Here is a 27001-nt window from a genome sequence, read left to right as displayed (position 1 = left end):
GGAGAAAACCCACGCAGGCACAGGGAGAACATGCAAACTCCACACAGGCGGGGCCGGGGATTGAACCCAGGTTCTCAGAACTGTGAGGCTGACGCAGTAGCTATAATAGGGAAGCCCAGACTTCCCTCTCCCGAGCCACTTTATTTAATTTTAATTAAACATGGTTCTTGACTCTACATAAAAGTATGTGTCCCTGTGAGTTGCCGCTCCTTTATTTGTATTATCTCTAGAATTGCCAATTATCCAAACCCTAGTGTAAATATACAATGTTCAACCCTCTTTTTTTTCATGTCAATTTTACAGTTAACTTCAACTTGGAGTGGTAAATAAACAGCTTGAAGCTAGAACACGTTGCCTCTTATTTGAAGAAATGTGCGAGCAAGAAGTTGAGAACTAAGGAATACTTAATACAAAGATGGCCTACCCGTGTGGATGCCTCTGTTTTTGTTTTTTGTGTTATTAATTCGACTTTGGAGAAATTACGCGACTCACTTACACAAGGGGAGACTTCATCAAGGAGTCTACCCGGACTTTCTTCCAACAAATTTCGCAGATCTGCACAGTTTTTTCCCCGAGTTACTCACCGGAGCAGAGACTGTGGTCTTTGGGGCATGGAGGCGAAGACGACGCCACAGAGGGAAGCGAGCCGGCATCCAAGTGAAGCTCCGCAAGAGAGGATACAGATTGCCGTTTCCGACTCTACGCTCCCTACCCAACAAAATGGACGAGCTTCATCTTCTGATAAAGACCAGCCCTGTGCTTTACGGAAACCTGGCTTTATGGGGCTGTCGCCGATTGCGCCGTCATGCTTCCCGGCCTCCATCTTCAGTAGGCAGACCGCGTCATGGAGTTATCGGGGAAAACATAAGGTGGCGGGATATGCTTCTATAGCAACGAAAAATTGTGTACGGACGTCACGGAGTTCAGCACACACTGCAGCCTGCATTTAGAGTCGCTGTTTTTGAACTGTAAGCCATTCTACTCGCCGTATGAGTTTGCAGCTTTCATTCTCGCCGGTGTCTACATTCCGCCTCAAGCTAACACGAGCGGCGTAAAAAAATTTTAAAAAAAAGCACCCAGACTCCATCCATCCATCCATCCATTTTCTGAGCCGCTTCTCCTCACTAGGGTCGCGGGCGCACCCAGACTCACCCTTCATTATACCTCGTGCAGCCCTGGGCTCGTCTGAGCACTGCTTAATTCACTTAATACCAACATAGAAGCAAGAACTTAAATGTGCGAAGCCTACAGTGAAAACAGTGAAAAAGTTGACCGATGAAGCAAAGATAGAACTTCAAAGTTGTTTTGACTGCACAGACTGGAGTGTCTTTGAAAATTCAGCTCGCAGCCTGGATGAATACACGGACACTGTAACATCCTATATCAGTTTCTGTGAACAGGTGTGTCTACCAACAAAGTCCTTACGCACATTCAATAACAACAAGCTGTGGTTCACTGCCAAACTTAAGCAACTTCGCCCGGCTAAAGAATAAGCATTTCGAAGCGGGGACAGGGCCCTGTATAATCGCACTAGAAACCAGCTGACTAAAGAAATTAAAATTGCAAAGAGAAACTATGCAGCAAAGTTGGAAAAAGATTTAGCTCGAATGACTCTAAATCAGTCTGGCATGCATTACAATCGCTAACCAATTACAAGCGACGATCCCCCCGAGCTGAGAACAATAGTAGACTAGCTGACGAACACCTTGTACTGCAGATTTTAAAAAGGACACTTTCACACCCCACACCCACACAGCCGTACCACCGACTAAAATCACACCTCTGACTTCTTTGTTGACCATCCACGAACAGGATGTGAGATGCATCTTCAGGCCCAGACCTTGTGTCCCCATCCTGCCTCAAAGTCTGCACGGACCAGCTAGCTCCAGTCTTCACACAGATCTTCAATAGATCTCTGGAATTTTGCGAAGTACCATCCTTTTTCATTACGCTCAACCATCATCCCAGTCCCCAAGAAACCTGAAATCTCGCGTCTGAATGCCGACAGGCCTGTCACCTTGACATCTGTGGTCATGAAGTCCTTTGAATGCCTCGTGCTGGACCACCTCAAGAGCGTCACAGGTCCCCTGCTGGACCCACTGCAGTTTGCCTACCGAGCAAACAGGTCTGCGGATGATGCAGTCAACATGGGACTGTACTTCATCCTAGAACACCTCGACAGCGCGGGGACCGACGTGAGGATCCTGTTCGTGGCTCTGCGTTCAACACCATCATCTCCAAACTCCTCTCCTCTAAGCTTCTCCAGCTCAACGTCTCGCCTGCCATCTGCCAGTGGATTTACGATTTGCGATTTACGATCCCAGATGATCGCACTACAAGTCACTTTAAACTGCATACATTTTTTTAAGTCTCGGCGCCCTTTGCACAATGGTCGTTGCAACGGACTATTTCTATATTAGTCATTCAAATTGCTCTAATTGCTAGAGGACTCTGCATCTTTTTGCACAATTGTCAATTTTTTTTTTTTTAATTGTACCGGCATTACCAGATTACTAGCATCCTTGTATTGCTCAGTGACTGTTTTTATGTCTCAAAACTATTCTCTGTCAATTGACTGTCTGTTGTCGTTCTAGAGTACTAGAGTACTAGACTCTACTAGACAATTAAAAGTCTTACATTTTCTCCAAAATGGACGGGGTGCCTTATAATGCGGCGTGCCTTATGTGTGCACCGAGTTCCAAAATCTGTAAATGTTGTTGTGTGACTTTAATGAGCGCTCCGCTTGACTGACTGGGAGCATTTCCTGCCGACACGCTGCTTATATAGAGGAAGGCGGACGTGACTGAGGACAGCATGCGGACGTAAAGGGGGAATGGTGCGTGTGACAGAGGACGATAAAGACACGCCCCCAGTAGGTATATAGTTCCGGTATGTGCATCGGTTTGGCTAAGGACCCCCGCAAATGGAACCTACGAAGAGACATGCTTACGAAGCACAATTTAAACTACAGGCTATTAGTTACGCGGAGGAACATGGGAATCGAGCAGCCGCAAAATAATTCAAGATTAACAAATCCATGGTCCGCAAGTGGAGGAAGCAGGAAAACGAGCTTTGCCAAGTCAAGAACACGAAGCTAGGTTTCTGCGGAAACAAGCCGATGTGGCCCGAGTTGGAAGACCAACTCAAGCAATGGATTCATGAGCAAAGAACGGCCGGGAGAAGCGTCTCTACAGTCACCATTCGACTGAGTGCAATAACTCGGAGCTTGCCATCATTGCGGGAGGCTTGACGAACCACTGGACATCCGTGTAAACAGGGTGTTCAAAGTGAAGTTGTGAGCGGCGTGGGAGCCATGGATGACAGATGGCGAACACAGCTTTACTAAGACTAGGAGGCAGCGCCAGGCGAGTTACGCCACAATTTGTGAATGGATTGTGGATGCTTGGGCTAACGTGCTTTCGTAAAAGCCGGCATCATTTCTGAGGAGCCGCACTGCAACGAGACTGACTCCGACAATGACGAGAGGGAACCTGACGTTTTAGATGGAGAACGTGCCCAGCTGTTCATTTCGGAGATAGAACATGAAGACTTTGATGGATTTGTGGATGAGGATTGATCCAAATATAACATGAGTACATTGTTAAATACTTCAATAAAGTACAACCGAACTCAGTTTTGCTCCTGCTGCCTTTTTAAAAACATTGTTTTAGCGTGCATGCATGCTACCGTATGTTTTAAGCTAGCGTATGTTTTACCATACCTGCGCCCAATAATATGGTGCGCCTTATGTATGTGTTAAATGCAGAAATAGACCCCGCAACTGAGACTGCGCCTTTTAATACGGTGCGCCTTATTGTCGTGAAAATACGGTACTTGGCAAAATAAAGATGATTCTGTTTCTGAATATAATAAAAAGTGTGTTTTTGACAAGACGTGTAAAGGAAAGCCACAGTAGCTGATTCACTTCAGCTGTTTATTGAATGCTGGGAGAACACTAAAAAACAAATACAGTGAGCATCACGTAGAAGCTTCCGTCGCCAGACCCACACGTTCACGGGCATCCCATGAGGTAAAATTATATTGCAGTTTTACTTATCGCAGGTAGGTCTGAAAAATCTACCCCGTGATAAATGAGTGTTCACTGTATTGCAACTTTCCGAATGGGCATTACCGTAATTTCTCGTGTATAATACGCACCCATGTATAATGCGCACCCCCAAAGTTGACCTCAAAATTCTGGAAAACCCTTCTACCAATCTATAATGCATTTTTACAATGCATGGTTTGGCTTCTACCCATATAATCAAAACAGGTATTTTTTTTTAAAAAATATTCTGAAGTTAAGCACTTTATTTGAACATGTAATACTTTTTTATTTACTTGCTCTTATTTTGAAATTCACAGCCTTACTTTTATTTAGTAAATGAGAAAACACACAGTTAGGCTAATATGTTTGATTACCCAGGCAGAATTTGTAAGATGGGTACAATTCTTGAAAGAAAACATGAAGGGCTAGTCGAAACACATTTACTTTTTTTTTAATGGGATTCAAATTAAACTGTCAAGCATTTCAGAAAGGCATTATCATTAAACAAAACATAACCATAAATAATTGAATGATTGTTGATGGTTGTTGTTCAGTCATATTTAAAAAAAAAACAATATTTCACAAATTCTGCCAGGGTATGTAAACTTATGAGTACAACTGTACATACAGTATATGCAGTCATATGTACCCCTGTCATATTGGAATGAAAGTGGAGGCTACACCTTTTTCATGAGCTCGAGGTGGCGGCATATTACAACCCCAATTCCAATGAAGTTGGGATGTTGTGTTAAACATAAATAAAAACAGAATACAATGATTTGCAAATCATGTTCAACCTATATTTAATTGAATACACTACAAAGACAAGATATTTAATGTTCAAACTGATAAACTTTATTGTTTTTAGCAAATAATCATTAACTTAGAATTTTAGGGCTGCAACACGTTCCAAAAAAGCTCGCACAGGTGGCAAAAAAGACTGAGAAAGTTGAGGGATGCTCATCAAACACCTATTTCGAACATCCCACAGGTGAACAGGCTCATTGGGAACAGGTGGGTGTCATGATTGGGTATAAAAGGAGCTTCGCTGAATTGCTCAGTCATTCACAAGCAAAGATGGGGTGAGGTTCACTTCTTTGTGAACAAGCGCGTGACAAAATAGTCGAACAGTTTAAGGACAATGTTTCTCAACGTACAATTGCAAGGAATTTAGGGTTTTCATCATCTACGGTCCATAATATCATCAAAAGGTTCAGAGAATCTGGGGAAATCACTGCATGTAAGCGGCAAGGCCGAAAACCAACATTGAATGCCCGTGACCTTTGATCCCTCAGGCGGCACTGCATCAAAAACCGACATCAATGTGTCAAGGATATCACCACATGGGCTCAGGAACACTTCAGAAAACCAATGTCAGTAAATACAGTTCGGCGCTACATCCGTAAGTGCAACTTGAAACTCTACTAGGCAAACCAAAAGCCATTTATCAACAACACCCAGAAACGCCGGTGGCTGCTCTGGGCCCGAGCTCATCTAAGATGGACTGATGCAAAGTGGAAAAGTGTTCTGTGGTCCGATGAGTCCACATTTCAAATAGTTTTTGGAAATTGTGGACATCATGTCTTCCGGACCAAAGAGGAAAAGAACCATCCGGACTGTTATGGAAGCAAAGTTCGCATCTGTGATGGTATGGGGCTGTGTTAGTGCTAATGGCATGGGTAACTTACACGTCTGTGAAGGCACCATTAATGCTGAAAGGTACATACAGGTTTTGGAGAAACATATGCTGCCATCCAAGCAACGTATTTTTCATGGACACCCCTGCTTATTTCCGCAAGACAATGCCAAACCACATTCTGCACGTGTTACAACAGCGTGGCTTTGTAGTAAAAGAGTGCGGGTACTAGACTGGCCTGCCTGCAGTCCAGACTTGTCTCCCATTGAAAATGTGTGGAGCATTATGAAGCGTAAAATACAACAATGGAGACCCTAGGCTGTTAAACACCTGAAGCTGTACATCAAGCAAGAATGGGAAAGAATTCCACCTACAAAGCTTCAAAAATTAGTGTCCTCAGTTCCCAAACGTTTATTGCATGTTGTTAAAAAAACAACATTGAATGCCCGTGACCTTCGATCCCTCAAGGTTGCACTGCATCAAAAACCGACATCAATGTGTAAAGGATATCACCACATGGGCTAAGGAACACTTCAGAAAACCAATGTCAGTAAATACAGTTCAGTGCTACAGCCGTAAGTGCAACTTGAAACTCTACTATGCAAAGCTTCAACACTTCGTGTCCCCATTTCTCAATAGTTTATTGAATGTTGTTAAAAGAAAAGGTGATGTAACACAGTGGTAAACATGACCCTGTCCCAGCTTTTTTGAAACGTGTTGCAGCCATAAAATTCTAAGTTAATGATTATTTGCTAAAAACAATAAAGTTTATCAGTTTGAGCATTAAATATCTTGTCTTTGTAGTGCATTCAATTAAATATAGGTCGAACATAATTTGCAAATCATTTTATTCTGTTTTTATTTATGTTTAACACAATGTCCCAACTTCATTGGAATTGGGGTTCTAGAATGAAAGTATACACCTTTCTCATAACCTCTAGGTGGCGGTGACATTGGAATGAAAGTGTACAGCTTTTTCATAACCTCTAGATGGCAGCGTACATTTATAAAATGTGACAGTTCCCTCCCCCCTACCCACCCCCCCTTCCCATTTTCCCCTGTACCTATGTATAATGCGCACTATTGACTTTTGACATTTTTTGGGGGGGAAATAATCTGCAGTATTCACGAGAAATTACAGTATTTTGAATATCTGTTTATTTATATGTAAGGTGACAGTTGTCATTCATCATAAATGATGCCGCACAAATTGCACAGTGTGAGTGCGGCTAATGGAGTTTTTAGCTTGTTCTAGTGCTCAGTGCGAGTGTACAGTAGTACTCACACTGGTACAATGAACCAGACTTGAGGTTTCAAAGAAGCTCATCCCTGGTACAAGGTGCACATTGTGAGTGCGCTTTTAATAACTGCAGCTTTAGTCTTCAACAATTGTCTATTATTTGTGTGTTTGCTGATTGTGCTTTAAGAACCTGAGAAATAATTATATATGGTGATTATCACGTGGGTAAAACCAATCTAATGATGCATTACAACTTTTAAACATTACTGTAAAGAAATACATCAAAGAAAAGCCTACTGTAGGACAGGTTCACATAGTTTATACGGTCCCTCCACTGATTTTATTAACAGAACTAATGTGTATTTCAACTAGCTGCAGACACCTCGAGGATGGCACACAGAGAATGCTTGGAAAATGGTAGATGGCGTAAGAAGGAAAATTCCTCAGAGCCCTGGAGGGATGACTCCGAATGTCAGGGGGACCATTTTTTTAAAGACAAGGTGAGGAAGAAGAGAAGTGGAATGATTTTTTTTTTTAAACATATCGTTCATGTTTATTGTTTTTTTTTTTGGTCATGTGGTAAAGCACCAGTAAATGAACGTGACCGCCAATATTTTGAGTAATATATCAAAACAAGCCTTTGCTTCTGATGTTGTCCTACATATGACAGTAAAAGCAGTGGTGTAAGTGTGGGTTGCAGTGCCCGAGACAAGTCAAATAATTGTGCTCCCTGACCAGCGGGCCTGTATCATGGATCTGTTCCACCAGTATTTTGAGCCATTTGACCCCATAAGGGCAGGGTTGGGCAAACGTATGTGCTCATGGGCTGCGTGTGAGTTAATATGGACAGATGAGCCAGGTCATTTGTTGTCAGGTTTTTAAAAAAAAAAGGAAACGTGTATCTAAAAATGGTTTATTCTAGAAATTAAATACTAATTCATCGTCCTTTAAGAATTATATTATTCATAATTAATTTAAACCAATTATTTATTTCAATATTTTTTAAACATTGAATGTATATATTAAATTATGTTTAAACATGTTTATCTTATTTACAATAAATTGATGCAACAATTATTGAAATAAATAAATCCATGGAAACTAAAAAACATAACACATCAACCATAAATAAGCACATATAAAATTGTTTCTCATTCTCACTTTTAAATGTTATTATTTATAACAAAAATGATAATTCACTCACCAATTATTTTTTGTGTTTTTTTAATTTTTACAAATATTCAAGCAACCAAGCAACAAATGTTTAACGAGATAAATGAATAAAAATGAATGAATGAATAAATACATTTTTAATTAGCCAATTTTAGCAACCCTTTATTGCTCAATAACTGTTTTTCTCAATGTCTTTATGTCTCAAAAGTGTTGTCTGTCTATTGACTGTCTGTTGTCGTACTAGAGCGGCTCCAACTACCAGAGACAAATTCCTTGTGTGTTTTTTGGACATACTTGGCAAATAAAGATGATTCTGATTCTGATATTATTTGACACTTGAACATATAACTGTTCGGTGGACCAGATTAGGGAAAGGAGCGGACTATATCAGGCCCTTGGGCCATACTTTGCTCACCACTGCTTTGGGGGCACTTTTCTTCAAGCAATGTCAAAGTAGGTTAAAATCCATTCTATCCAGTTATATGCACAAATAGTGAAGGGTGGACTGGTTTGGGGCGTTCCTCCATTTAGAGCATAAATTGTTTAGTTTTTCAACACCCAACTCAGGTTAGTGTGTCATAACTAAGCCTTGCTGCATGTACTGATGAAGCCTGCTCAGATGAGAGGCGAAATGTCTTTGAACACAACCAGAACAGTTAAGTTGATGTTGTTGGATGAATGCGAATATTCATAGGCATGGATTGTAATAATACCATATTGACTCAAATAGTCTATCATTTCATACGCAAAGGTCGTTCCTTTTCTTGGTCTAATCACCTATCTTCTCAAAACAATTCATAGAAATTGCTTGTATAGTTTATAGAATTCTGAAAATTATAAGTAGCCAATCAACTAGTGCCAGTCCAAACATAACTTCTGGCCTGATTGGCTGATCTGCTAGCTGCAATTCTCAAGTGATACAAATTATTTAGTTTTGATTTATTTACAGTCCAACATGTCCAACATTTACAGTCCAACATGTCCAACAACTTAGTTGTTTCCACATCCATCTTTCCTCACTTCTAACCAGTAACACAGATGTTGTCTGCACAATTTCAAATACAAGGCAACATAAAGACCACCTGTATCATGTTAGGATGCACTATATTCATTCTATTGTCTTGTGTATTCCTGTGTTAATAGGAAGAGCAAATGCTTCGGCAGACAGCCCTCCGGGTCGTTTCTATCATTGGCTATTCATTATCCCTGGCTTCCCTCATGTTAGCGACGCTCCTCATGGGCATGTTGAGGTCAGTAACCATGACCAAATATATAACTCATGAATGATGCTGCTTTTTTTATTTTTATTTTATTTTATTTTTTTATTTTTGCAGGTTTGGTTTTCATATTACATTTAACGCCTGAAATACAAACAAAAATCGGACAATTACACCAAATGGCAATTAACATTTTAATCAGCAGAGCAAGCTGTGATATAGCTCATAAACTATCACAATTACACATACTATACATACACTATGTATAACCAATAGAGAGTAGAATATAGAGAACGTAAAGAGCCCCGAATTCACATAGTACAAAGTCTTTACAGGAGTTGCCTGAGGTGGTTGAAACTTGTCCACCAGAGACAACAACAGCTCTGGCTGGCACAGACTGGTTCTGATCACTCTGGTACAATACGGCAAGTCCTAAACTGCTTTCGCGTCAAGCAAAACTGTCAACAAAATGTATTTTATCGGTGTGGAGCCGCAACTCCAATAACTAATAAGCTACACTTCTGACAAGTATCGTTAAAACGAAAGGATGCTAAACGCTAAGGCTAAACTAGCATGAAATGCCGCGAAACACTTGAATAAGTCCTTGGCTGACGCAGTTCACTTTTCACAGAACTCTGGCTGAAACCCTGTTAAAGAGGAGCGTAACCAACTATGAACAACAAATTAGTAAGCAATTTAATAAGTGTCTAAGAGAAAATACAGTAATACACAGCTAACCGGAAATTAATTGGTACTTTACAGCATACATCAGCAGAGAGAAACGTATTGTATATTAATGTAGTATTATATAGTAAATTTAATATTTATAATATCAGCAATGTTATTTGGGTTATTTTTCACAATAGTGCTGAGTTTTAATTTAGATTTTTGAACTCTGCACAGTAAAGGTTCTCAAAATGATATCTTATATAACTTTTTTTTAAAAATCAAATTAGCTTTGCTAAAGGACCATACAACCCATTCATAAACGCTTCCATTATACAATTTATACTCTTAACGTTTATATCGCGATGTATACTGTTACCGTGAAGAGATTGAATTTATACTGTGATATAAATTGTAGGCCATATTGCCCAACCCTACAGTATATTCCTAATTTTTACACCAAATACAGGAAGTCCTCGATTTACGAACGGGTTCCGTTCCTACGTCGGTGACGTAACACGATTTTCCGCGTAAATCGGATTTCAGCGTTAAAGTCGAAATTTACGGCAAAATACTTCTGTTACGGGTATTGTCCCACGTGATTGTGACAGCAAGCTCAGTGTGTGTGGACATGTGCGTCGATGTGCGAGTGAGACGGTATTGCGCAGGCGTCGTCCTGCGGGACTCTGAAGGAGGAAGGAGTGCGCGCCAGTACGAGTGTGTACAGTAGCAAGAGTAGTGACGGCGACGGGAAGAATAGCGATTAGCGTGGACCCGTTGACGTTGAATGTGCAGAGGCGCTAATAAAGCCATTAAAGCAGCAAATCGGTGCTTCATGCCTTTATTGTTGCCGCCACCCAGCTCAGCTGTGCAACGAGAGAAGGGAGTTAACCCCTGTGTCTCCCGACCACGGTCAGGTGACTGTAGCAAGAAAGGTTAACACTTCGTATCAAGAAACTAAAATACATTAAAATAAAAAAATAAGATGCTGTACTTACCATTACTGCTGAGAGTGTGAAAAAAGGAGGGCGAAAAAGGCAAAGATACTCCCGCCGCACAAACACAGACAAGCACTATGCACTAGCTAAGCAGAAACACTATGGTGCTGGGACAAAATGATGAATGAGGTACGGGCATCGTAAAGTCGAAACGTCGTAGGTCGAGTGCGTCGAAACTTGAGGACTTCCTGTAGTTAGTTTTATAAAAGCGCTATTGGCGCTTTAACTATGGAATTAAATTCATTAAATTCAACAGTACAGTACGTAATGCTTAGTTCATTTCCAAGGCTTTTGAGGTTTAATCTCATCCTGAATCAAAGAGCAGTGGAAGCACCACACTGTCAAAAGCAATAGTGCTGTTAGACTCAAGATCGGTCTTGGTCTTGTCTCGGACTCGACTTCCAAAAGTCTTGGTCTTGTCCCAGACTGGCCGGACTCTGGATTTTCCGTCAAGACTCATCAAGACCAGCACTGATCTGCTATCTTCAACTTCATTAATGTGATAACAACGAGAAACACGTTGTTATCACAGAAAGAAACAAAAAAATAAACAGATACTTTCAATTCATATTTTATATTTATTTTATTATTTTGGGGGGTTAGTATTATTTTACTAACCCCCCACCATCACTGTAATGACTGCAACCTTCGCTGTATTGTGACTGAGGGACACAGCTCCCCCGTCCACAAGCCAAAGTGGAAGGTGTGAGACATGAGTACGAAACTGAGCAAATTGAGCCCGGCGCATGACATGTCCGCTAACTCAACAGTCATTAAATTTGGCTTCCTGGACCACAAAGACGTCATATGTAAAACAACATGCAAAAGACAACAATCTGCGGTGTGTAAATTCTGCAGTCTTTAACTCACTGAAATGGCAGGTACAAAATCAAACTTTAGCCAGCATCTCAAAAGAAAACATAAACCCAGTTAAGTAATATTAACTGCACCGGCGAATCTAACTTGGTCTTTCTGAAATAAATATAGCTATATAATATAGTGCTAGTCTCGGGCAATCTTGGTCTTGGATAGTGTGTTCTTGAGCACAACACTAAAAAGCAGTAACAAATTTAAATTTCAGTGCATTTAACGTGTGAGAGTTTTCTGTGGTTACTCGTTGAACAATCAGAAGTAACAGATTAAAAAGGAGGCAATTGTGATCATTGTTCAGCATTCCTCTGGGCGTGATCAGCAATTGTTTTCCTTAATTTAAATGTACCATAATTAATAGTCTATGCTTTTGTTGTAATTTTTATTTCTTGGGAGTGCCTTATTTTCTTTCAGTTGACTTCAGCATGGAAGCGTCATTTCATCATTGTGCGTTTCAATGACATGCTTTTATGCTCCAGTCACGTCACAGTTGGCAGTTATCCGGTTCATATCTAATTTTCAGCCAATTTTGAAGGAGGCCTGATCTAAGCATATCTGATTCCAATTTCACACGCTCTTTTATCTTTCCACTGCCATTACATCCAAATTGTACCACTTGGGAGGAAAGAGGACCTACTTGATGCGAGAGACCTGTGCTAAACACAGTGCTACTGAGTGACAGTCTTGTGTTTTTTGACTGTTTTTCATCATTTATTATTGTAATCTTGATCATATTTCATAAAAAAAATAACAGAATTTATCCTCTGTAGTGATCTCACAGTTACATGAGATGAGTGTCTCCTTTCTCTGTTTTCCAGGAAGCTCCATTGTACCAGGAACTACATTCACATGAATCTGTTTGTCTCATTCATCCTGAGAGCTGTTGCCGTCATTTCTAAGGAAATCGTATTATACATCATGTATTCCAACCTACCCAAGGATGACCCTGGATGGAACTCATATTCAAGTTCTCCGGTAGAGTCGCCATTAACACATCAATTGGGGTGCACATGTACTGATTTTTAACATCCATCCATCCATTTTCTGAGCCGCTTATCCTCACTAGGGTCGCGGGAGTGCTGGAGCCTATCCCAGCTATCATCGGGCAGAAGGCCGGGTACACCCTGAACTGGTTGCCAGCCAATCACAGGGCACATATAAACGAATAACCATTCGCACTCACATTCACACCTACGGGCAATTTAGAGTCTTCAATTAACCTACTGAGGCTGACACTCTAACCAGTCGGTGCTGCCTTTACACAAACATGTAAACACATAACATTGTGATAAATATTTATGATACTGTATGTTGAATATTGAATAAATATTTACATTGTTAATTAGTATGAATTTGTAAAGGGGAGTTTTTAATATTAAAATAAATATTTTTGTCATATTTGATAAAACAGTCATTGTGAATTGATAGTAATGCTTTCATATAACTGTGAGGCAGACGCTCTAACCAGTCGTCCACCGTGCCGCCTGATTTTTAACATCTTAAACCTAATTTATTTTTAATTATTTTTATGAGCCACATCACGAGGGAGGCGGCATGGTGGCCAACTGGTTAGAGCGTCAGCCTCACAGTTCTGAGGACCCGGGTTCAATCCCCGGCCCCGCCTGTGTGGAGTTTGCATGTTATCCCTGTGCCTGCGTGGGTTTTCTCCGGGCACTCCGGTTTCCTCCCACATCCCAAAAACATGCATTAATTGGAGACTCTAAAATTGCCCGTAGGTGTGACTGTGAATGGTTGTTTGTTTGTATGTGCCCTGCGATTGGCTGGCAACCAGTTCAGGGTGTACCCCGCCTCCTGCCCGATGACAGCTGGGATAGGCTCCAGCACGCCCACGACCCTAGTCAGGAGAAGCGGCTCAGAAAATGGATGGATGGATGGACATCACAAGGGAAGAAAATGGCAAATACAGTATGTACTGCTCCTATTGTGTGGTGCACTGAGAGAGCCAACACAGCATACCCCACACATAATGATATATCCCCTGTCAATCACAATTCTACTGCCCTGAACCAGATACAGTAATATCTTGTGTATAATGCGCATTTTTCCCCCCAAAAAATTGTCAAAGGTGCGCATTATACATAGGTATAGGGGAAAATGAAAAAAAGTTCTACATTTTATAAACGTATGCCGCCATCTAGTTTATGAAAAAACTGTACACGTTTATTCCAATATGCCACCGCCACCTAGAGGTTATGAGAAAGGTATAGCCTGTACTTTCATTCCAAAATGACAGGGGTACATATGACTGCATAAACAGTATGTACAGTTGTGATCATAAGTTTACTTACACTAGCAGAATTAGTGAAATGTTGTTTTTTAAAATGCGACTGATGACTGAACAACAACCATCATTAATTTATTTATGGTTATGTTTTGTTTAATGATAATGCTTTTCTGAAATGCTTGACAGTTTAATTTGAATCCCATTAAAATAAAACACACATGCAAATCAGTCGCCTTTTGGCGAAATGTGTTTTGACAACTTCAACTTTCGCATCGGACGCTGTTTGCGCCAATCCAGTTTAAGCACTAGTGACGTTTAAGTCTAGTTCACCAATCAAATGACACAAGAAAGTCACATGACCTCTCACAACGTCTTCTATTGGGCTTCCCGGGCATAGGTATTAATACTAGATAAGCCAGCCCGTCCGATTGGCGTGCCTACGTGGCGGCCATGTTGGGAAGGTCGTCGTTACCATGAATGCAACGGAGCACTACTCTTGTTTACATTTAGACGGACAAAAACAACAGCTTTCATATATTGTAGTATTTGTCTGGCACTGTCTGCCCAAATGTGGATATTTCAGCTCACTTATAACTTGGGAAAACACGTGCAGTAAATTGCAGATGTTTACACACACACACACACACACGCACACAGACACACACACACACACCCTGAACATCAGAATTTGCACATTCACGTTTTATTTTGTAATTTTTTTTAAATTGATGTTCATGCTGTGGTTAAAAAGAAGTCAGAAGTTAACCACTATTTAATCAGTACTTGAGTAATGATTTCACTGTGTAATTTTTGCTCTTAAGTAATTCTTTGAAGGACTACTTTTTACTTTGACTTGAGTCACATTATTGTCAATTAACAGTACTCTTACTTGACTACAATATTTGGCTACTCTACCCACCTCTGGAGTGGACATCTTCTATTGCTACTCTTACGTTTAAGCAAAACCTTTGCTCATCAGATCAGCCACAGTGTCGCATTTGTTGCACTGGTCTTTTGTATTTTCGCGTTTAGGTGCTGCGGTTCATGGCCCTGGTTGTGGTCCCAGCGGAACCGCAAAGCACATGTAACATCGGCGACAAGAGTTCATCCGCTAGTACATTTTGTATTAATTAGGAAACGCGCCTACAATTATCTAATTAGTTTACGGATGTTAATGTTAAATGTATTAATCGACGGAGCAATGTTAGGGATTATGTCACAACACAGAATGAACTAACTTCAAATTCAGAAATGGAAAATAAAAACTGAAAAATATTGTACTTAATATTTTCCTGGAGGATGCATTGGGGATTAGCCTTTGGAGTTGGTAATAGTGAAAAATTAAGTGAAACAGACAATGAATTTAGTCAATTCCTTTCCAAAATGAGTGCTTAAAGAGGGCCATGCTATTCATATGGCACAGTCTGCAGCAGGCATCAGGTGCAGGTGGAGATGGGCCTGGGTCAAGTTGGAGGCCAAAATGAAAAAAGGGAAAAAAATTTGGCACATTTAATTCTAATCTTAAATTTGTACATCAACATGTGCTTGAGCGGTGGTTTTCTGTGTGAAGACATTCTTTTTTTGCCTTATTGTACTCCAGAGTCTTCCAGATTGCTTAAATTATATTAATTTATGTTGGAAGTGTTCAATCTCATCGAATGGCAATGACCTATGGGGTCCCTCAAGAGTCAGTTCTTGGACCCCTCCTGTTCAGCCAGTATACGCTACCCTTGGGTCAAATTTTTCAGAATTTTAATTTGGACTATCATAGCTATGCAGATGACACACAGTTATATTTAGCAGTGTCTCCAAATGGCTAAATTCAATTGAGGTGTTGTGTCACTGTCTAAAACAGATAAATACCTGGATGGGCCAAAATTTTCTTAAACCACAACAAAACTGAGATAATTGTTTTTGGCAATAAAGAAAAGAGGATTGCTGTTAGTAAATACTTGGAGTGACTCTCTTTAAAAACCAAAGACCAAGTCTGAAACCTTAGTGTACTGATAGATTATACCTGACTTTCAACTGTCATATCAAATCAATTACTAAAACTGCCTTCTACCACCTGAAGAACATATCCAGAGTGAAGGCTTGCATGTGCCAAGCAGACCAGAAGAAGCTCATCCATGCTTTTATCTCAAGTAGACTTGACTAATGTAATGGTCTTCTGAGTGGACTCCCCAAAAACAGCTGCATTAAACATCTGTTCTTCTGACGAGAACAAAGAGGTCAGAGCATATTACTCCAATTCTAAAGTCTTTACAGTGGCTTCCAGTCAGCTTTAGAATAGATATTAAAGTTCTGCTACTGGTCTATAAATCACTAATGCGCTAATATAAATAAATTTGCTTTGCTTAAAATGAAAATAATTCTATGCGGCGACCAGGGGGATCCCACCAGACCCTCCCCCCCACAATGTTTTGCTTTTGGTCACCTTTTCCATGCCTTTGGTGTTTGCATGTCTGATAAAATTAAACGTGTTTCACCTGGTCCTTCATGTTTTCTTTAAAGAATTATACACATCTTACAAATTCTGGGTCATCAAACATACAATATGAACACAACTGTGTGTTTACTCATTTACTAAATAAAAGTAGGGCTGTGAATTTCAAAATAAGAGCAAGTAAATAAAAAAAGTACCGTAATTTCTCATGTATAATTCACATTTTGCCCCCAAAAAATTTTCAAAAGTCAATAGTGTGCATTATACATAGGTATAGGGGCAAATGAAAAAAAACTTTCCCATTTTATAAATGTATGCCGCCATCTAGAGGTTATGAGAAAGGTGTACCCTACACTTTCATTCCAATATGACTGTGGTACGTATGACTGCATATACTGTATATACAGTTTACATACCCTGGCAGAATTTGTGAAATATATATATTTTTAAATATGACTAAACAACAACCATCATTCATTTCTTTATGGTTATCTTGTGTTTGATGATAATGCTTTTCTGAAATGATTGACAGTTTAATTTGAATCCCATTAAAATAAAACACACATCCATTTTCTTTACCGCTTCTCCTCACTAGGGTCGCGGGCTGCTGGAGCCTATCCCAGCTATCTTCGGGCGGGAGGCGGGGTATACCCTCAACCGGTCGCCAGCCATTCGCACTCACATTCACACCCACGGGCAATTTAGAGTCCTCAATCAACCTACCACGCATGTTTTTGGCAGGGTGTACCCCGCCTTTCACCCGGGATAACCTCCAGCACGCAAGTGAGAATAAGCGGAACGGAAGATGAATGAATGAATAAAATTAAATTAAATGTGTTTTGCTTAGCCCTTCCTGTTTTCTTTAAAGAATTGTACCCATCTTACAAATTCTGCCTGGGTAATCAAACATATGAGCACAACTTTGTGTTTTCTCATTTACTAAATAAATGTAAGGCTGTGAATTTCAAAATAAGAGCAAGTAAATAAAAAAAGTATTACATGTTCAAATAAAGTGCTTAACTTCAGAATAATTATTTTAAAAAATACCTGTTTTGATCACATGGGTAGAAGAAAAATCATCCATTGTAAAAATTATACATCGGTAGAAGGGTTTTCCAGAAATTTGAGGCCAACTTTGGGGGTGTGTATTATACATGGGTGCGCATTATACATGAGAAATTACGGTATTACGTATTAGGCCGGCAACGGTGGCTGGTTAGCACGTCTGCCTCATAGTTCTGGGGGCCGGGGGTTCAAATCCCGGCCGCGCCTATGTGGAGTTTGCATGTTCTCCCCGTGCCTTTATGGGTTTTCTCCGGGCACTCCAGTTTCCTCCCACACCCCAAAAACATGCATGGTAGGTTGATTGATGACTCTAAATTGCCCGTAGGTGTGAATGTGTGCGTGAATGGTTTTTTGTTTTTATGTACCCTGCGATTGGCTGGCGTCCAGTTCATGGTGTACCCCGCCTCTCGCCCGAAGATAGCTGGGAAAGGCTCCAGCATGCACGCGACCTTTGTGAGGATAAAGCGGTACAGAAAATGGATGGATGGATGGATTACGTATTAGTAATAAAGTGCTTAACTTCAGAATAATTCTTTGAAAAAACTAACAAAATACAGATAATACTTCATGTTTTGGTCCTATGGGTAGAAGCAAAATCATGCATTGTAAAAAGGCATTATACATAGGTAGAAGGGTTTTCAAGAATTTTGAGGTCTATTTTGGGAGTGCGTATTATACAAGGGTGCACATTATACACGAGAAATTACGGTAGTTGTTACAGTACCAAGTCTGACTCACTTGCGGGACACGTGATACAAACACTCAACACAGTCAAACACACTGCTTGTGTCCAGCAACAGCGTGAGCTTCAGGCTACTTCCTAATTGGCTATCAGTACTTTTTTCATTATAATCACATCCGAGTCCATGGCTCGGGCAATCTCGGTATTCACCACATATAAGAATTTAACATTTACAATTGTCGACCCCAACCGTTTTACAATCAGATCTTGGAGGAGAAAGTCACTCTTAACACACACCACACCTCAGGTTAATCAGGTAGGATAATCTGTCAGTCATCCAACAATCGGACCTTTGCTGAGTTTGATCAGAAGGTAGAGAAACTGCTCAAGTTTAGCCATTTTATCAGTATGTGTGTATCCATTTTAAGTAGAGTATTCCAATTCGGATTATTTTTAAAGTCACTCTATGCCAAGACTAAACCATCCTCAATTTTCTTTCTTCAACAGATAGCTCTGATGTGCAAATTCTCAAAAGTGGCCATGGAGTATTTTGTGGCCTGTAACTATTTCTGGCTTTTGGTGGAAGCTATTTTCCTCCACACATTGCTCTTCACCGCTGTGTTGACCAAGCGACGCCTATTGAAGAATTACATGCTGTTAGGCTGGGGTATGTTCTTGTTTTTATGAATCAAAAACACAAAGAACAAATATTGGACTGGTTAGTCTGATACAATCAGTGTACGTAGCGTAATGGACCATATGCACAACACCTACCTGTGGAAAGGTCAGATGGCATAACAGTTTAGTTACAGTCGATCTGTTACAAGCTACTGGGATGCCATGTGACTGGAAGAATAACCTCTGTCACTAAATGTTTGATAACCTGGAGTTGTGTAATAGGTTCAATAGTTTGATGATCTCAATGATGCCAAAAACTCATATGATCACCGATCAGTGAGTTTAAAAAAACGATAACCGATCACCGATCCGATCACAAAATGAAATAATGTGTCTATTTAAATGACCCGTTCATTTACTATATATACTTGTGTACTTAATTGCTCAAAAAATTATATTTACAATAAATAATGTATCTTTGTTCCTCTATATATGCCAGTGAGGCATAGTGACAGACATATCAAATGAATAGTCTTCTATTAGATGGCAGGAAGTAAATACAGAAATTAATGTATCCAACTTTTTGTGACATTTTTGTTTGTTGGTGTCCCGTTAGATTTTTCAATTGTAAATTGTTCCTTGGCTCCATAAAGTTGGAAATCACTGCTCTAGTCAGATTGTTTATTCTAATCAGTCATGTCCAACCAACATTACATGACATAAATAATGGGTGCTAACTTACTGTAATTAAATTACTTTATTTTTAATTAAATGACTTCACCCACACCGAAGCTTTAGAGCATGATTCGACAAAAGGGCGGCAAGTTTACGTACAACCGTTCATGCTACCACTCGCTTGCTAGGCTACATAATGTTTTTGTTGCCTGCTTGCGAGCCGTATCATATTAAAAGTACATGTACATACCTCAACCAAGCCTTCAACGAACGTCCTCCTCTCCTGAGAAGCGGTGACTACCAACACACATTTTTCCCCATTTTGTCCTTATAATACAAAGTCGCCGCGTTCCACTCTTGTTGTTGTCGCCACGGTAACGAGTGTATCTGGTTGCATTTGAGTTGAAAAGATAAAGCCCAATGATCGTAAAAAACGGGATGCGGTGGTATCGGAATACAAAATTCTTGAAAGAGCAAATTAGTCTGATCCGGGCATTACGTGTTGTCTGTTCCACACCGCCGACATGTTTTTTTTTTTAATAACTTTATTGGCCGTCAGATATTTACAGGACTACGCCAAAAGATACGCGACAAGGCTAAAAATAAACAAGCTTTTGGATTCAAATATTCTGTGCACGATGGCGACGCGGAGTAAATGTCTTTTGCAGAGCCGATCAATGACGTCATTGATCGCATCGGCGAATTATGACATTAAAGCCGATCAGCCGATCAGCATAAAATGCTAATTATCGGCCGATACCGATAAGGCCGATAAAATTGGTGTAAACTCTAGTTGTAACTATGCGTTTACATGCTGACAGGAAGTTAGCATGCTACCTTAAACCGAATGCAGAAGTGCTGCATGCATAAAGTCCATTTGATTTGACCAAGTGATTACAGTATATTGTATACACATTCCTACTACTTCATGTAATGTTGCTCCCGTGTCAGTCTAAAAAAAGACTGAAAAATGTGGTTACATTTGGCAGATTTAATTGTAAATCACCACAATTGTGGATTTTCAGGAATGCCTGTCTTCTTTGTGACACCATGGACAGTTGTTAAGATTTTATATGAAAACACAGAGTAAGTGACCAGCTTCACTTTAATTAATAAAATTAATAATTTTATGTTTGTTCATGTTTCACTATTGCCAATGTTTATTCCTAAGGTGCTGGTCAATTGTGAACAGATGGTTCTGGTGGATAATAAAGGGCCCGATCACTTTGTCAGTGCTGGTAAGTGTTAGTTTATTTGAAAGGTGTTACCGTTCTTCTTAAATGTCGTGCAACTGCAGGGTGTGCATAGGTTTACCCTGCAATGGCTATCAAATTTTTTACAGTACAGTACCCATGTCAAAACTAATTTTAAAAGAATAAAATAATACATAGTCTAACATACAAATAATTTGTGATCTTTTTCATTTATTCTGATGCTGTGATGTTACAAGAAAAATATTATTTATTTTGAGATTATGAGATTTGAGTAAAAGACTGCAATATTGGCAAATCATGTGCAACATCCCCACTTACTGCACACACAATCTATTAGAGCAAAAATGCAATTTAACTCCCGCTATTAGGGATATTAGTGAATCAGGCCCTCTATGTCTTGTGAGCGCTTGTGATAAGGAAGCAGTTGTACGTCGTAGTACAGTATTCAAGTGTGACTGATTGCTAATCTTGCCAGAGCAATTCTCAAATGAATGACTGTTTTTGGAAAATGTTTTTGATATTGCTCACATTACATTTAATGCATGTTGCAGATAATTTTCTTCATATTCATCAAGATACTGCTGCTGCTGCTGTCCAAGCTTAAAGTGGATCAGGTGAAATTTACTGACTACAGATACAGGTATTTCCCTGGAGATGAACTATAACCACTTCCAGTCATGTTAGGTCAAAAACCCTAAGATGTACAAGACTCCTTCTTAATTACTCCGACCATTCACAGCACCATATAATACTTTAGATATATACTTTATTAATCCAGAGGAAAATGATACTAATTCAAGTGTAACCCACATTCATTTTTGCCTGTCAACCTCACCACAAATGACACAATCCAGAGGTAATGTTGAGCACGTTTTTTCCAGGCACTGTGGCACATGGCATTTTAGCTAAAAAAATATTATTTAATCCTCAGAAGTATTTGTGGATAAAATAAGCATGGTTGTATATTTTGATTCATGTCAGTTTAGCCAGGGCAACACTGGTTTTGATTCCTCTGCTTGGAATCCATGAAGTGGTCTTCACTGTGCTCGTCGATGAATGTATGGAGGGAAGCAGTCGCTATGCACGGGACTTCATTAATCTCACCATCAGCTCTTTTCAGGTAAGATTAATAATGCCAATTGCATATCTGATGTTTTTGTAGTAAATATTTAATTTGAGTTCTAATAATGCACTTCCCTTTAACAGGGATTCTTGGTTGGAGTGTTGTATTGCTTCGCTAATGGAGAGGTATGCTTTTATTTCTTCCATACAACACTCATATCTAATGTCATTGTTCTAGATATACAATGATTTACTTTCCTCATCTTGTTTGCAGTTAGTGCTTTGTCTTTTGTTGTCTTCTTTTCTCACTCCCCTCTCGAAACCTTGTTCTGTTTGACTGATCGACTCTGATTCTCTATAAATATCCATTATAATACAAAGAAACCACAGCGGCATCTTAAAAACTCCACTATGACACACTAAAACTGTACCAGTTTATAAGGGATACAGATCCTCATTTCTGCTTGACCTAACAGCCAAACAGGACAAACAAAAAAAATTAAAATATTCTTCTCCATAAACTGAATTTTAAATTATTTCCTTTATAATAGGATATACTATAAAATGATAGTATATACAAATAGCGATGGCTAATAGAAAGTGAATTGAGTCAGGTTCCCCTGGGTGGTGAAGTCTGTGCAACTATCGTCAATCCAGCAATGCACACCACTGAATTTCACCATCCCGGCGCCCTCATACTGGTCAGAATGAATACTTCAATCATATTTCTGTCTCATCTACGAACAACTTCACACAACATGTAGACGCTAAAATGAGAGGAAATTAAACTCTGGACCTCCTGTATGCCAATGCAAAGGGAACATAGTATAGCTCAGCTTCTCTCCTTCCTTTGGGGAATGTAACCACAAACCAAGGGACAGCTGGAGGCCACAGATGGAACAACAGACAGCCAACATAAGGGCTGTGACAGTTTGGTCTAAAGACACAGGGGTGTTGACATGTCACCAACTGGTTTTATGTTTTTTTGAGATTACATTTTTTATTAAAAAGGAAGGGTTTCCACTGTCACATTCCAAAAATGTATTCTGTACATTAGGTTAAGTTGTCTTTAAGTTTGAATGTGAGTATAAATGGTTGTTTGTTGAGTCGACACTGTACCTGTATGTGCCTTGTGATTGACTGGTGACCAGTGCAGGGTATCGTGCGGCTCTTATCCAAAGTCAGCTGGTATTGGCTCACGCTCACCTGACACCCTAATGACGACAAGTGGCCTACAAAATTGATGGCTGGAAGTGAGGCAGCAGTCTTTCACAGCATTGAGCACAAAGTGTCCCTGCAAAAGCATTTTACAAATAAATTCCAGGCTACAAGTTAGCAACAGGTTGCAGGCCCCTTTAAAATGTATACAGGATTTTTTTCCAGAACTATTCCATTTCATAATAATTTTCTGTTTTCCTGTGATTAGGTACAAGCTGAGCTGAAGAAGCGCTGGCAGATTTTCTTGTTCAACCACAACTTCCAGTTCAGTTGCTGTTTTCAGGACACGTCACTCACGCACCTGTGGAAGTGCACAAGAAGGCATCGCGCACAGTGCAAGCAAATAAACTCCTGTGATGAGGGAGCGTCTTCAGCTTTCACTGTGCACCCACACCTGCTCCAGGTGGCTCTCCAAGGACGTGGTGGACTCCATGGACAGAAAGAGGACAAAGGTCAGGGGGTAAAAGGATGTGACGCAGCAGGTCTTGATTTTCTGACCAGGAAGAGTCTATCCAGTAGTGACGGGGAAATAACCCTTGGAGAGACTATGGAGGAGATTCTAGAGGAGAGCGAGTTTTGAATGCCCTTAGTGTCTTTACCAGAGGGATGCTGTTTCAAAACTCTTCTCTGAAATGTTCGACTGGTCGAAGTTTAAAAGACTTGTTTAATTTCTCAAGCACTCACTAGAAATTATATTTGTACGTATAAATTGCCTCCAGATTACCCGTGACACTAATGGGGACAAGCTGTAGAGAAAATGGATAGATGATGCCAAAAACTTATATGGAAGATGGAGGGAATATAAACACTGGTTTAAATAACTGAAATACACTTTCCACTACAAATAGAGGAATGTTCAATTATACTCAAAAGTCTTAAAGTCTTAAAAATAGCTGCTTTTTCTTACCCATGACCGTTACACAATTCTGTCATTTTATTTAAATCACATTTTAACATGTAATACATTGTACAACACTGATTTAATAGACCACTTATAAATATCCATATGCCAATAAATATGGAAATGATGCTATGAATACAATGTATTTGTTGTTCTAAATGCGAATATTGAAGTGTCCGGCAGACATTTCATGTACTCCTTCTATTGGTAGTTTTTAATGTACAGTTATAAGGTGCTGTTGCACAGTAAAAACATAGATTGTATCGACAGTCCCACAATGGTGTATGTCAGGGGTGTCAAACTCATTTGTGTCACGGGCCACATTGTAGTTATGGTTTCTCTCAGACGGCCGTTAAGATTTTGAAATCATATAAATATTGAATCACCTCCGTATATGATTACATAGACAACAAATTGATAGATGAATAGTTTGGAAATCGAAATTCAAGGGTAATACTTTGTAACTATTTTTTAAGTTACTGTATTGTAAAAAGAGGTTTGGTAAGAAAAACATGGTTGGAAATATTTATTCCATATGACAATTTTTTTTTCTTCTACAGACTAATGGCAGTTCAAGCACATGATTTGCTTTCACAGGCCACGTAATATGATGTGGCGGGCCAGATCAGGCCCCCGGGCCATGAGTTTGACACCTGTAATGTTTGTGCACAAATAAAACAAAAGTTCGACCAGCTCTATCTGGGACAAAGGTCACACTCACTACAGTTCATAAACAACCTTTTGGAGCTATACTAAAGAGCTCGAGGAACACCTGCACAATCAAATGGCATTCAATGTAAGAGTTGTATGAAAAACTGTTGTGATAACAATAATAAGAGGACAATTTAAAAATACAGCTTGTTTATTACTGTCCTAGGATTTTCATTACATTCTGCAACTGCTGTAGTTGACGGTTTAAGCTTTATATCTCGCTGTCTTGATCTTTTGCAACCAGATGTTTGATTGTGCCTGCTGGTATTTGATTATTCTTTTAATATTTTTTTACAAGATAAAAATGGCTGGAGATAAGCAAACAGTAGGTGGATAGTATTGTTTTTCTATTGGAAGTAGGACAGAATATTACAATCCTACAGCGTTTTTATTAATATCTTGTAAGTCACCCTCTCCCGTCATGGTTCCCACTCGTGTCCACTTCTGGTGACTTTGTTGTCATAATTCCCACTCCTGCACACTCCCGTTGACTTTCCCTCCCGCTCCTGGCCAATCCCGTGATTAATAGTGAAATTCACAGGACCCATAATCCCCCAGAAATGGCAGCCTCTTGCCTGCACTCACACTAGACTGCACTTAAGAAGCGTGCACACATGCGTGCACCAATTTTTAAGATCGGAACTGGGTTTCATACCACACACGAAAAGGAAAAAATTAACGTGTGTGCTTATTGCTCTTACTTTACTCGAGATTATCAACACAGCACGCCACACACATAATGATATCTTTCCTGACAATCAGTGAGTATTTTCCCAAAACCAGATTTCTGTTGTAGTACAAAGACTGACCTATGAGAGGCACCCAGAAAAATAGGCCACCCAGAAAAAAAAAAGAAAATATGCCACCCAGAAAAATAGGAAATACCAAGAGTACCTGTCGTGGTAAGTGTCAAGACACTATTTGCGGTACCTGCACGATCTTTGGTGTGCATGCCTAACTAGCTACAGCAACAACACTTGGACAAAATACCTAGGTAGTACCTAACCCTAATCCTAACCTTAACCGTCAAATTTACCCTCTTCCTAGCCTTAAGCCTAACCCTAGCTAACTAAATTTTATGAGCGGACATTTAATTGTAAGGTATCGCATTGGTATTTTTCTCCTTTTAGGCTGACTGTTGTTGCTGTAGCTGGCTATTGAAGATGGCCGATTTGTTGCACATGCGCACGTTGTATAATGCCGGCACCAAAGCTAGTGCCTTGACAGTAAGAAATAGAAGCTAGGTTAACTGTTAGCTTAGTTGCTAACTACTTTTCAATTGCAAACTCTTCTCGTCATTTTTATTGTGGTGAATGATTTGGGAGACATATTGAAAACACTCAACCATCTGCTCCTCCAATTGTGTCTGGCAGCAGCGTAAGCGTCAGGTCGCTTCCAAATTGACTGTTATTCTATACTGAAAAAAAATATAAACAACACTTGTTTTCGTTCCCATTTTTAATGAACTGAACTGAAAAATCAAAGACTTTCATTCATACGCAAAGTATTTATGTATTTTAAATATTGTTCACAAATCTGTTTTAGTCCTGTGCTCCGATAATCTCAACACCACACACATAAAGACTCTGTTCCACTACCGATCTAGACTCTAGTCCTCAAAGACAGAAGTCTCGCATGAACAAACATCATCTAAAATGAAGAAGAAAAATGATGGTGGTTTGTGGACTAAAAATCCCATACTAAAAAAAATAAACAACCATGGAAAAAATCGTGGAAAGGTGTAAAATGGATTTAATAGTCTAGAGTGAGAAAGTGGTGAGTTCTCAAATTAAACTAATGCGGCTGGTGTGATATCCTTTGTGTTTCAGGTAGGACATTTTATTTTTGATTGTCGTGGCTCAAGAGACGTCGGCTTTCCCCACACACTTGAAGATTTTTGCTGGTCAATATTGAACGGTACAAATTCACTCTTAAAACACCTCAGACCACAGGATAATCTTTCAAGACAAAAATGTCTCTGGCGTTTGTCATCCTTTGTCGGGGAGAGGCAAAATCATGACATAAATAGCCTTATTATCTTTATGTGTGAGCAAGGCCTTAATCTCTGTGAGCGCGTTCTCCTTTACCGAGATAACCCATCCACCTCACGAGTGTGGTATGTTAAAATGCTGATTAGACAGCATTATTACTGCACAGCTGTGCATTAGATTACCCACAATAAAGTGCCAATTTAAAATGTGCAGTTTTCCTGTATTAGTTGTCCGTGTGGCTGGTCTTCAGCGATCTTGAAGGTGAAGACCAGATAACCCAAGTATACCTCAAATGCCGTTTTTAAACGGTATTTATTAAACAAAC

The 27001-nt window shown here is 39.7% G+C and overlaps 1 protein-coding gene across 1 annotated transcript in view; it reads left to right on the top strand.

Moving 5' to 3' along the window:
- Positions 1–23653, top strand: part of LOC133418132 (glucagon-like peptide 2 receptor) — a 29968-nt gene extending 6315 nt beyond the window's left edge. The window contains exons 4-13 of the mRNA XM_061706538.1: positions 7297–7424; positions 9241–9347; positions 12667–12823; positions 18794–18953; positions 20605–20665; positions 20751–20817; positions 21345–21433; positions 21775–21913; positions 22000–22041; positions 23282–23653. Coding sequence (XP_061562522.1) covers positions 7297–7424; positions 9241–9347; positions 12667–12823; positions 18794–18953; positions 20605–20665; positions 20751–20817; positions 21345–21433; positions 21775–21913; positions 22000–22041; positions 23282–23653 — 1322 coding nt within the window. The remainder of the gene's footprint in view (positions 1–7296; positions 7425–9240; positions 9348–12666; positions 12824–18793; positions 18954–20604; positions 20666–20750; positions 20818–21344; positions 21434–21774; positions 21914–21999; positions 22042–23281) is intronic.
- The last annotated feature ends 3348 nt before the right edge of the window (positions 23654–27001 follow it).

Source organism: Phycodurus eques, chromosome 19 (assembly GCF_024500275.1).
Source record: "Phycodurus eques isolate BA_2022a chromosome 19, UOR_Pequ_1.1, whole genome shotgun sequence".
In the NCBI taxonomy this organism is placed as follows: Eukaryota; Metazoa; Chordata; class Actinopteri; order Syngnathiformes; family Syngnathidae; genus Phycodurus; species Phycodurus eques.
This window is presented reverse-complemented; position numbering and strand designations above follow the sequence as displayed.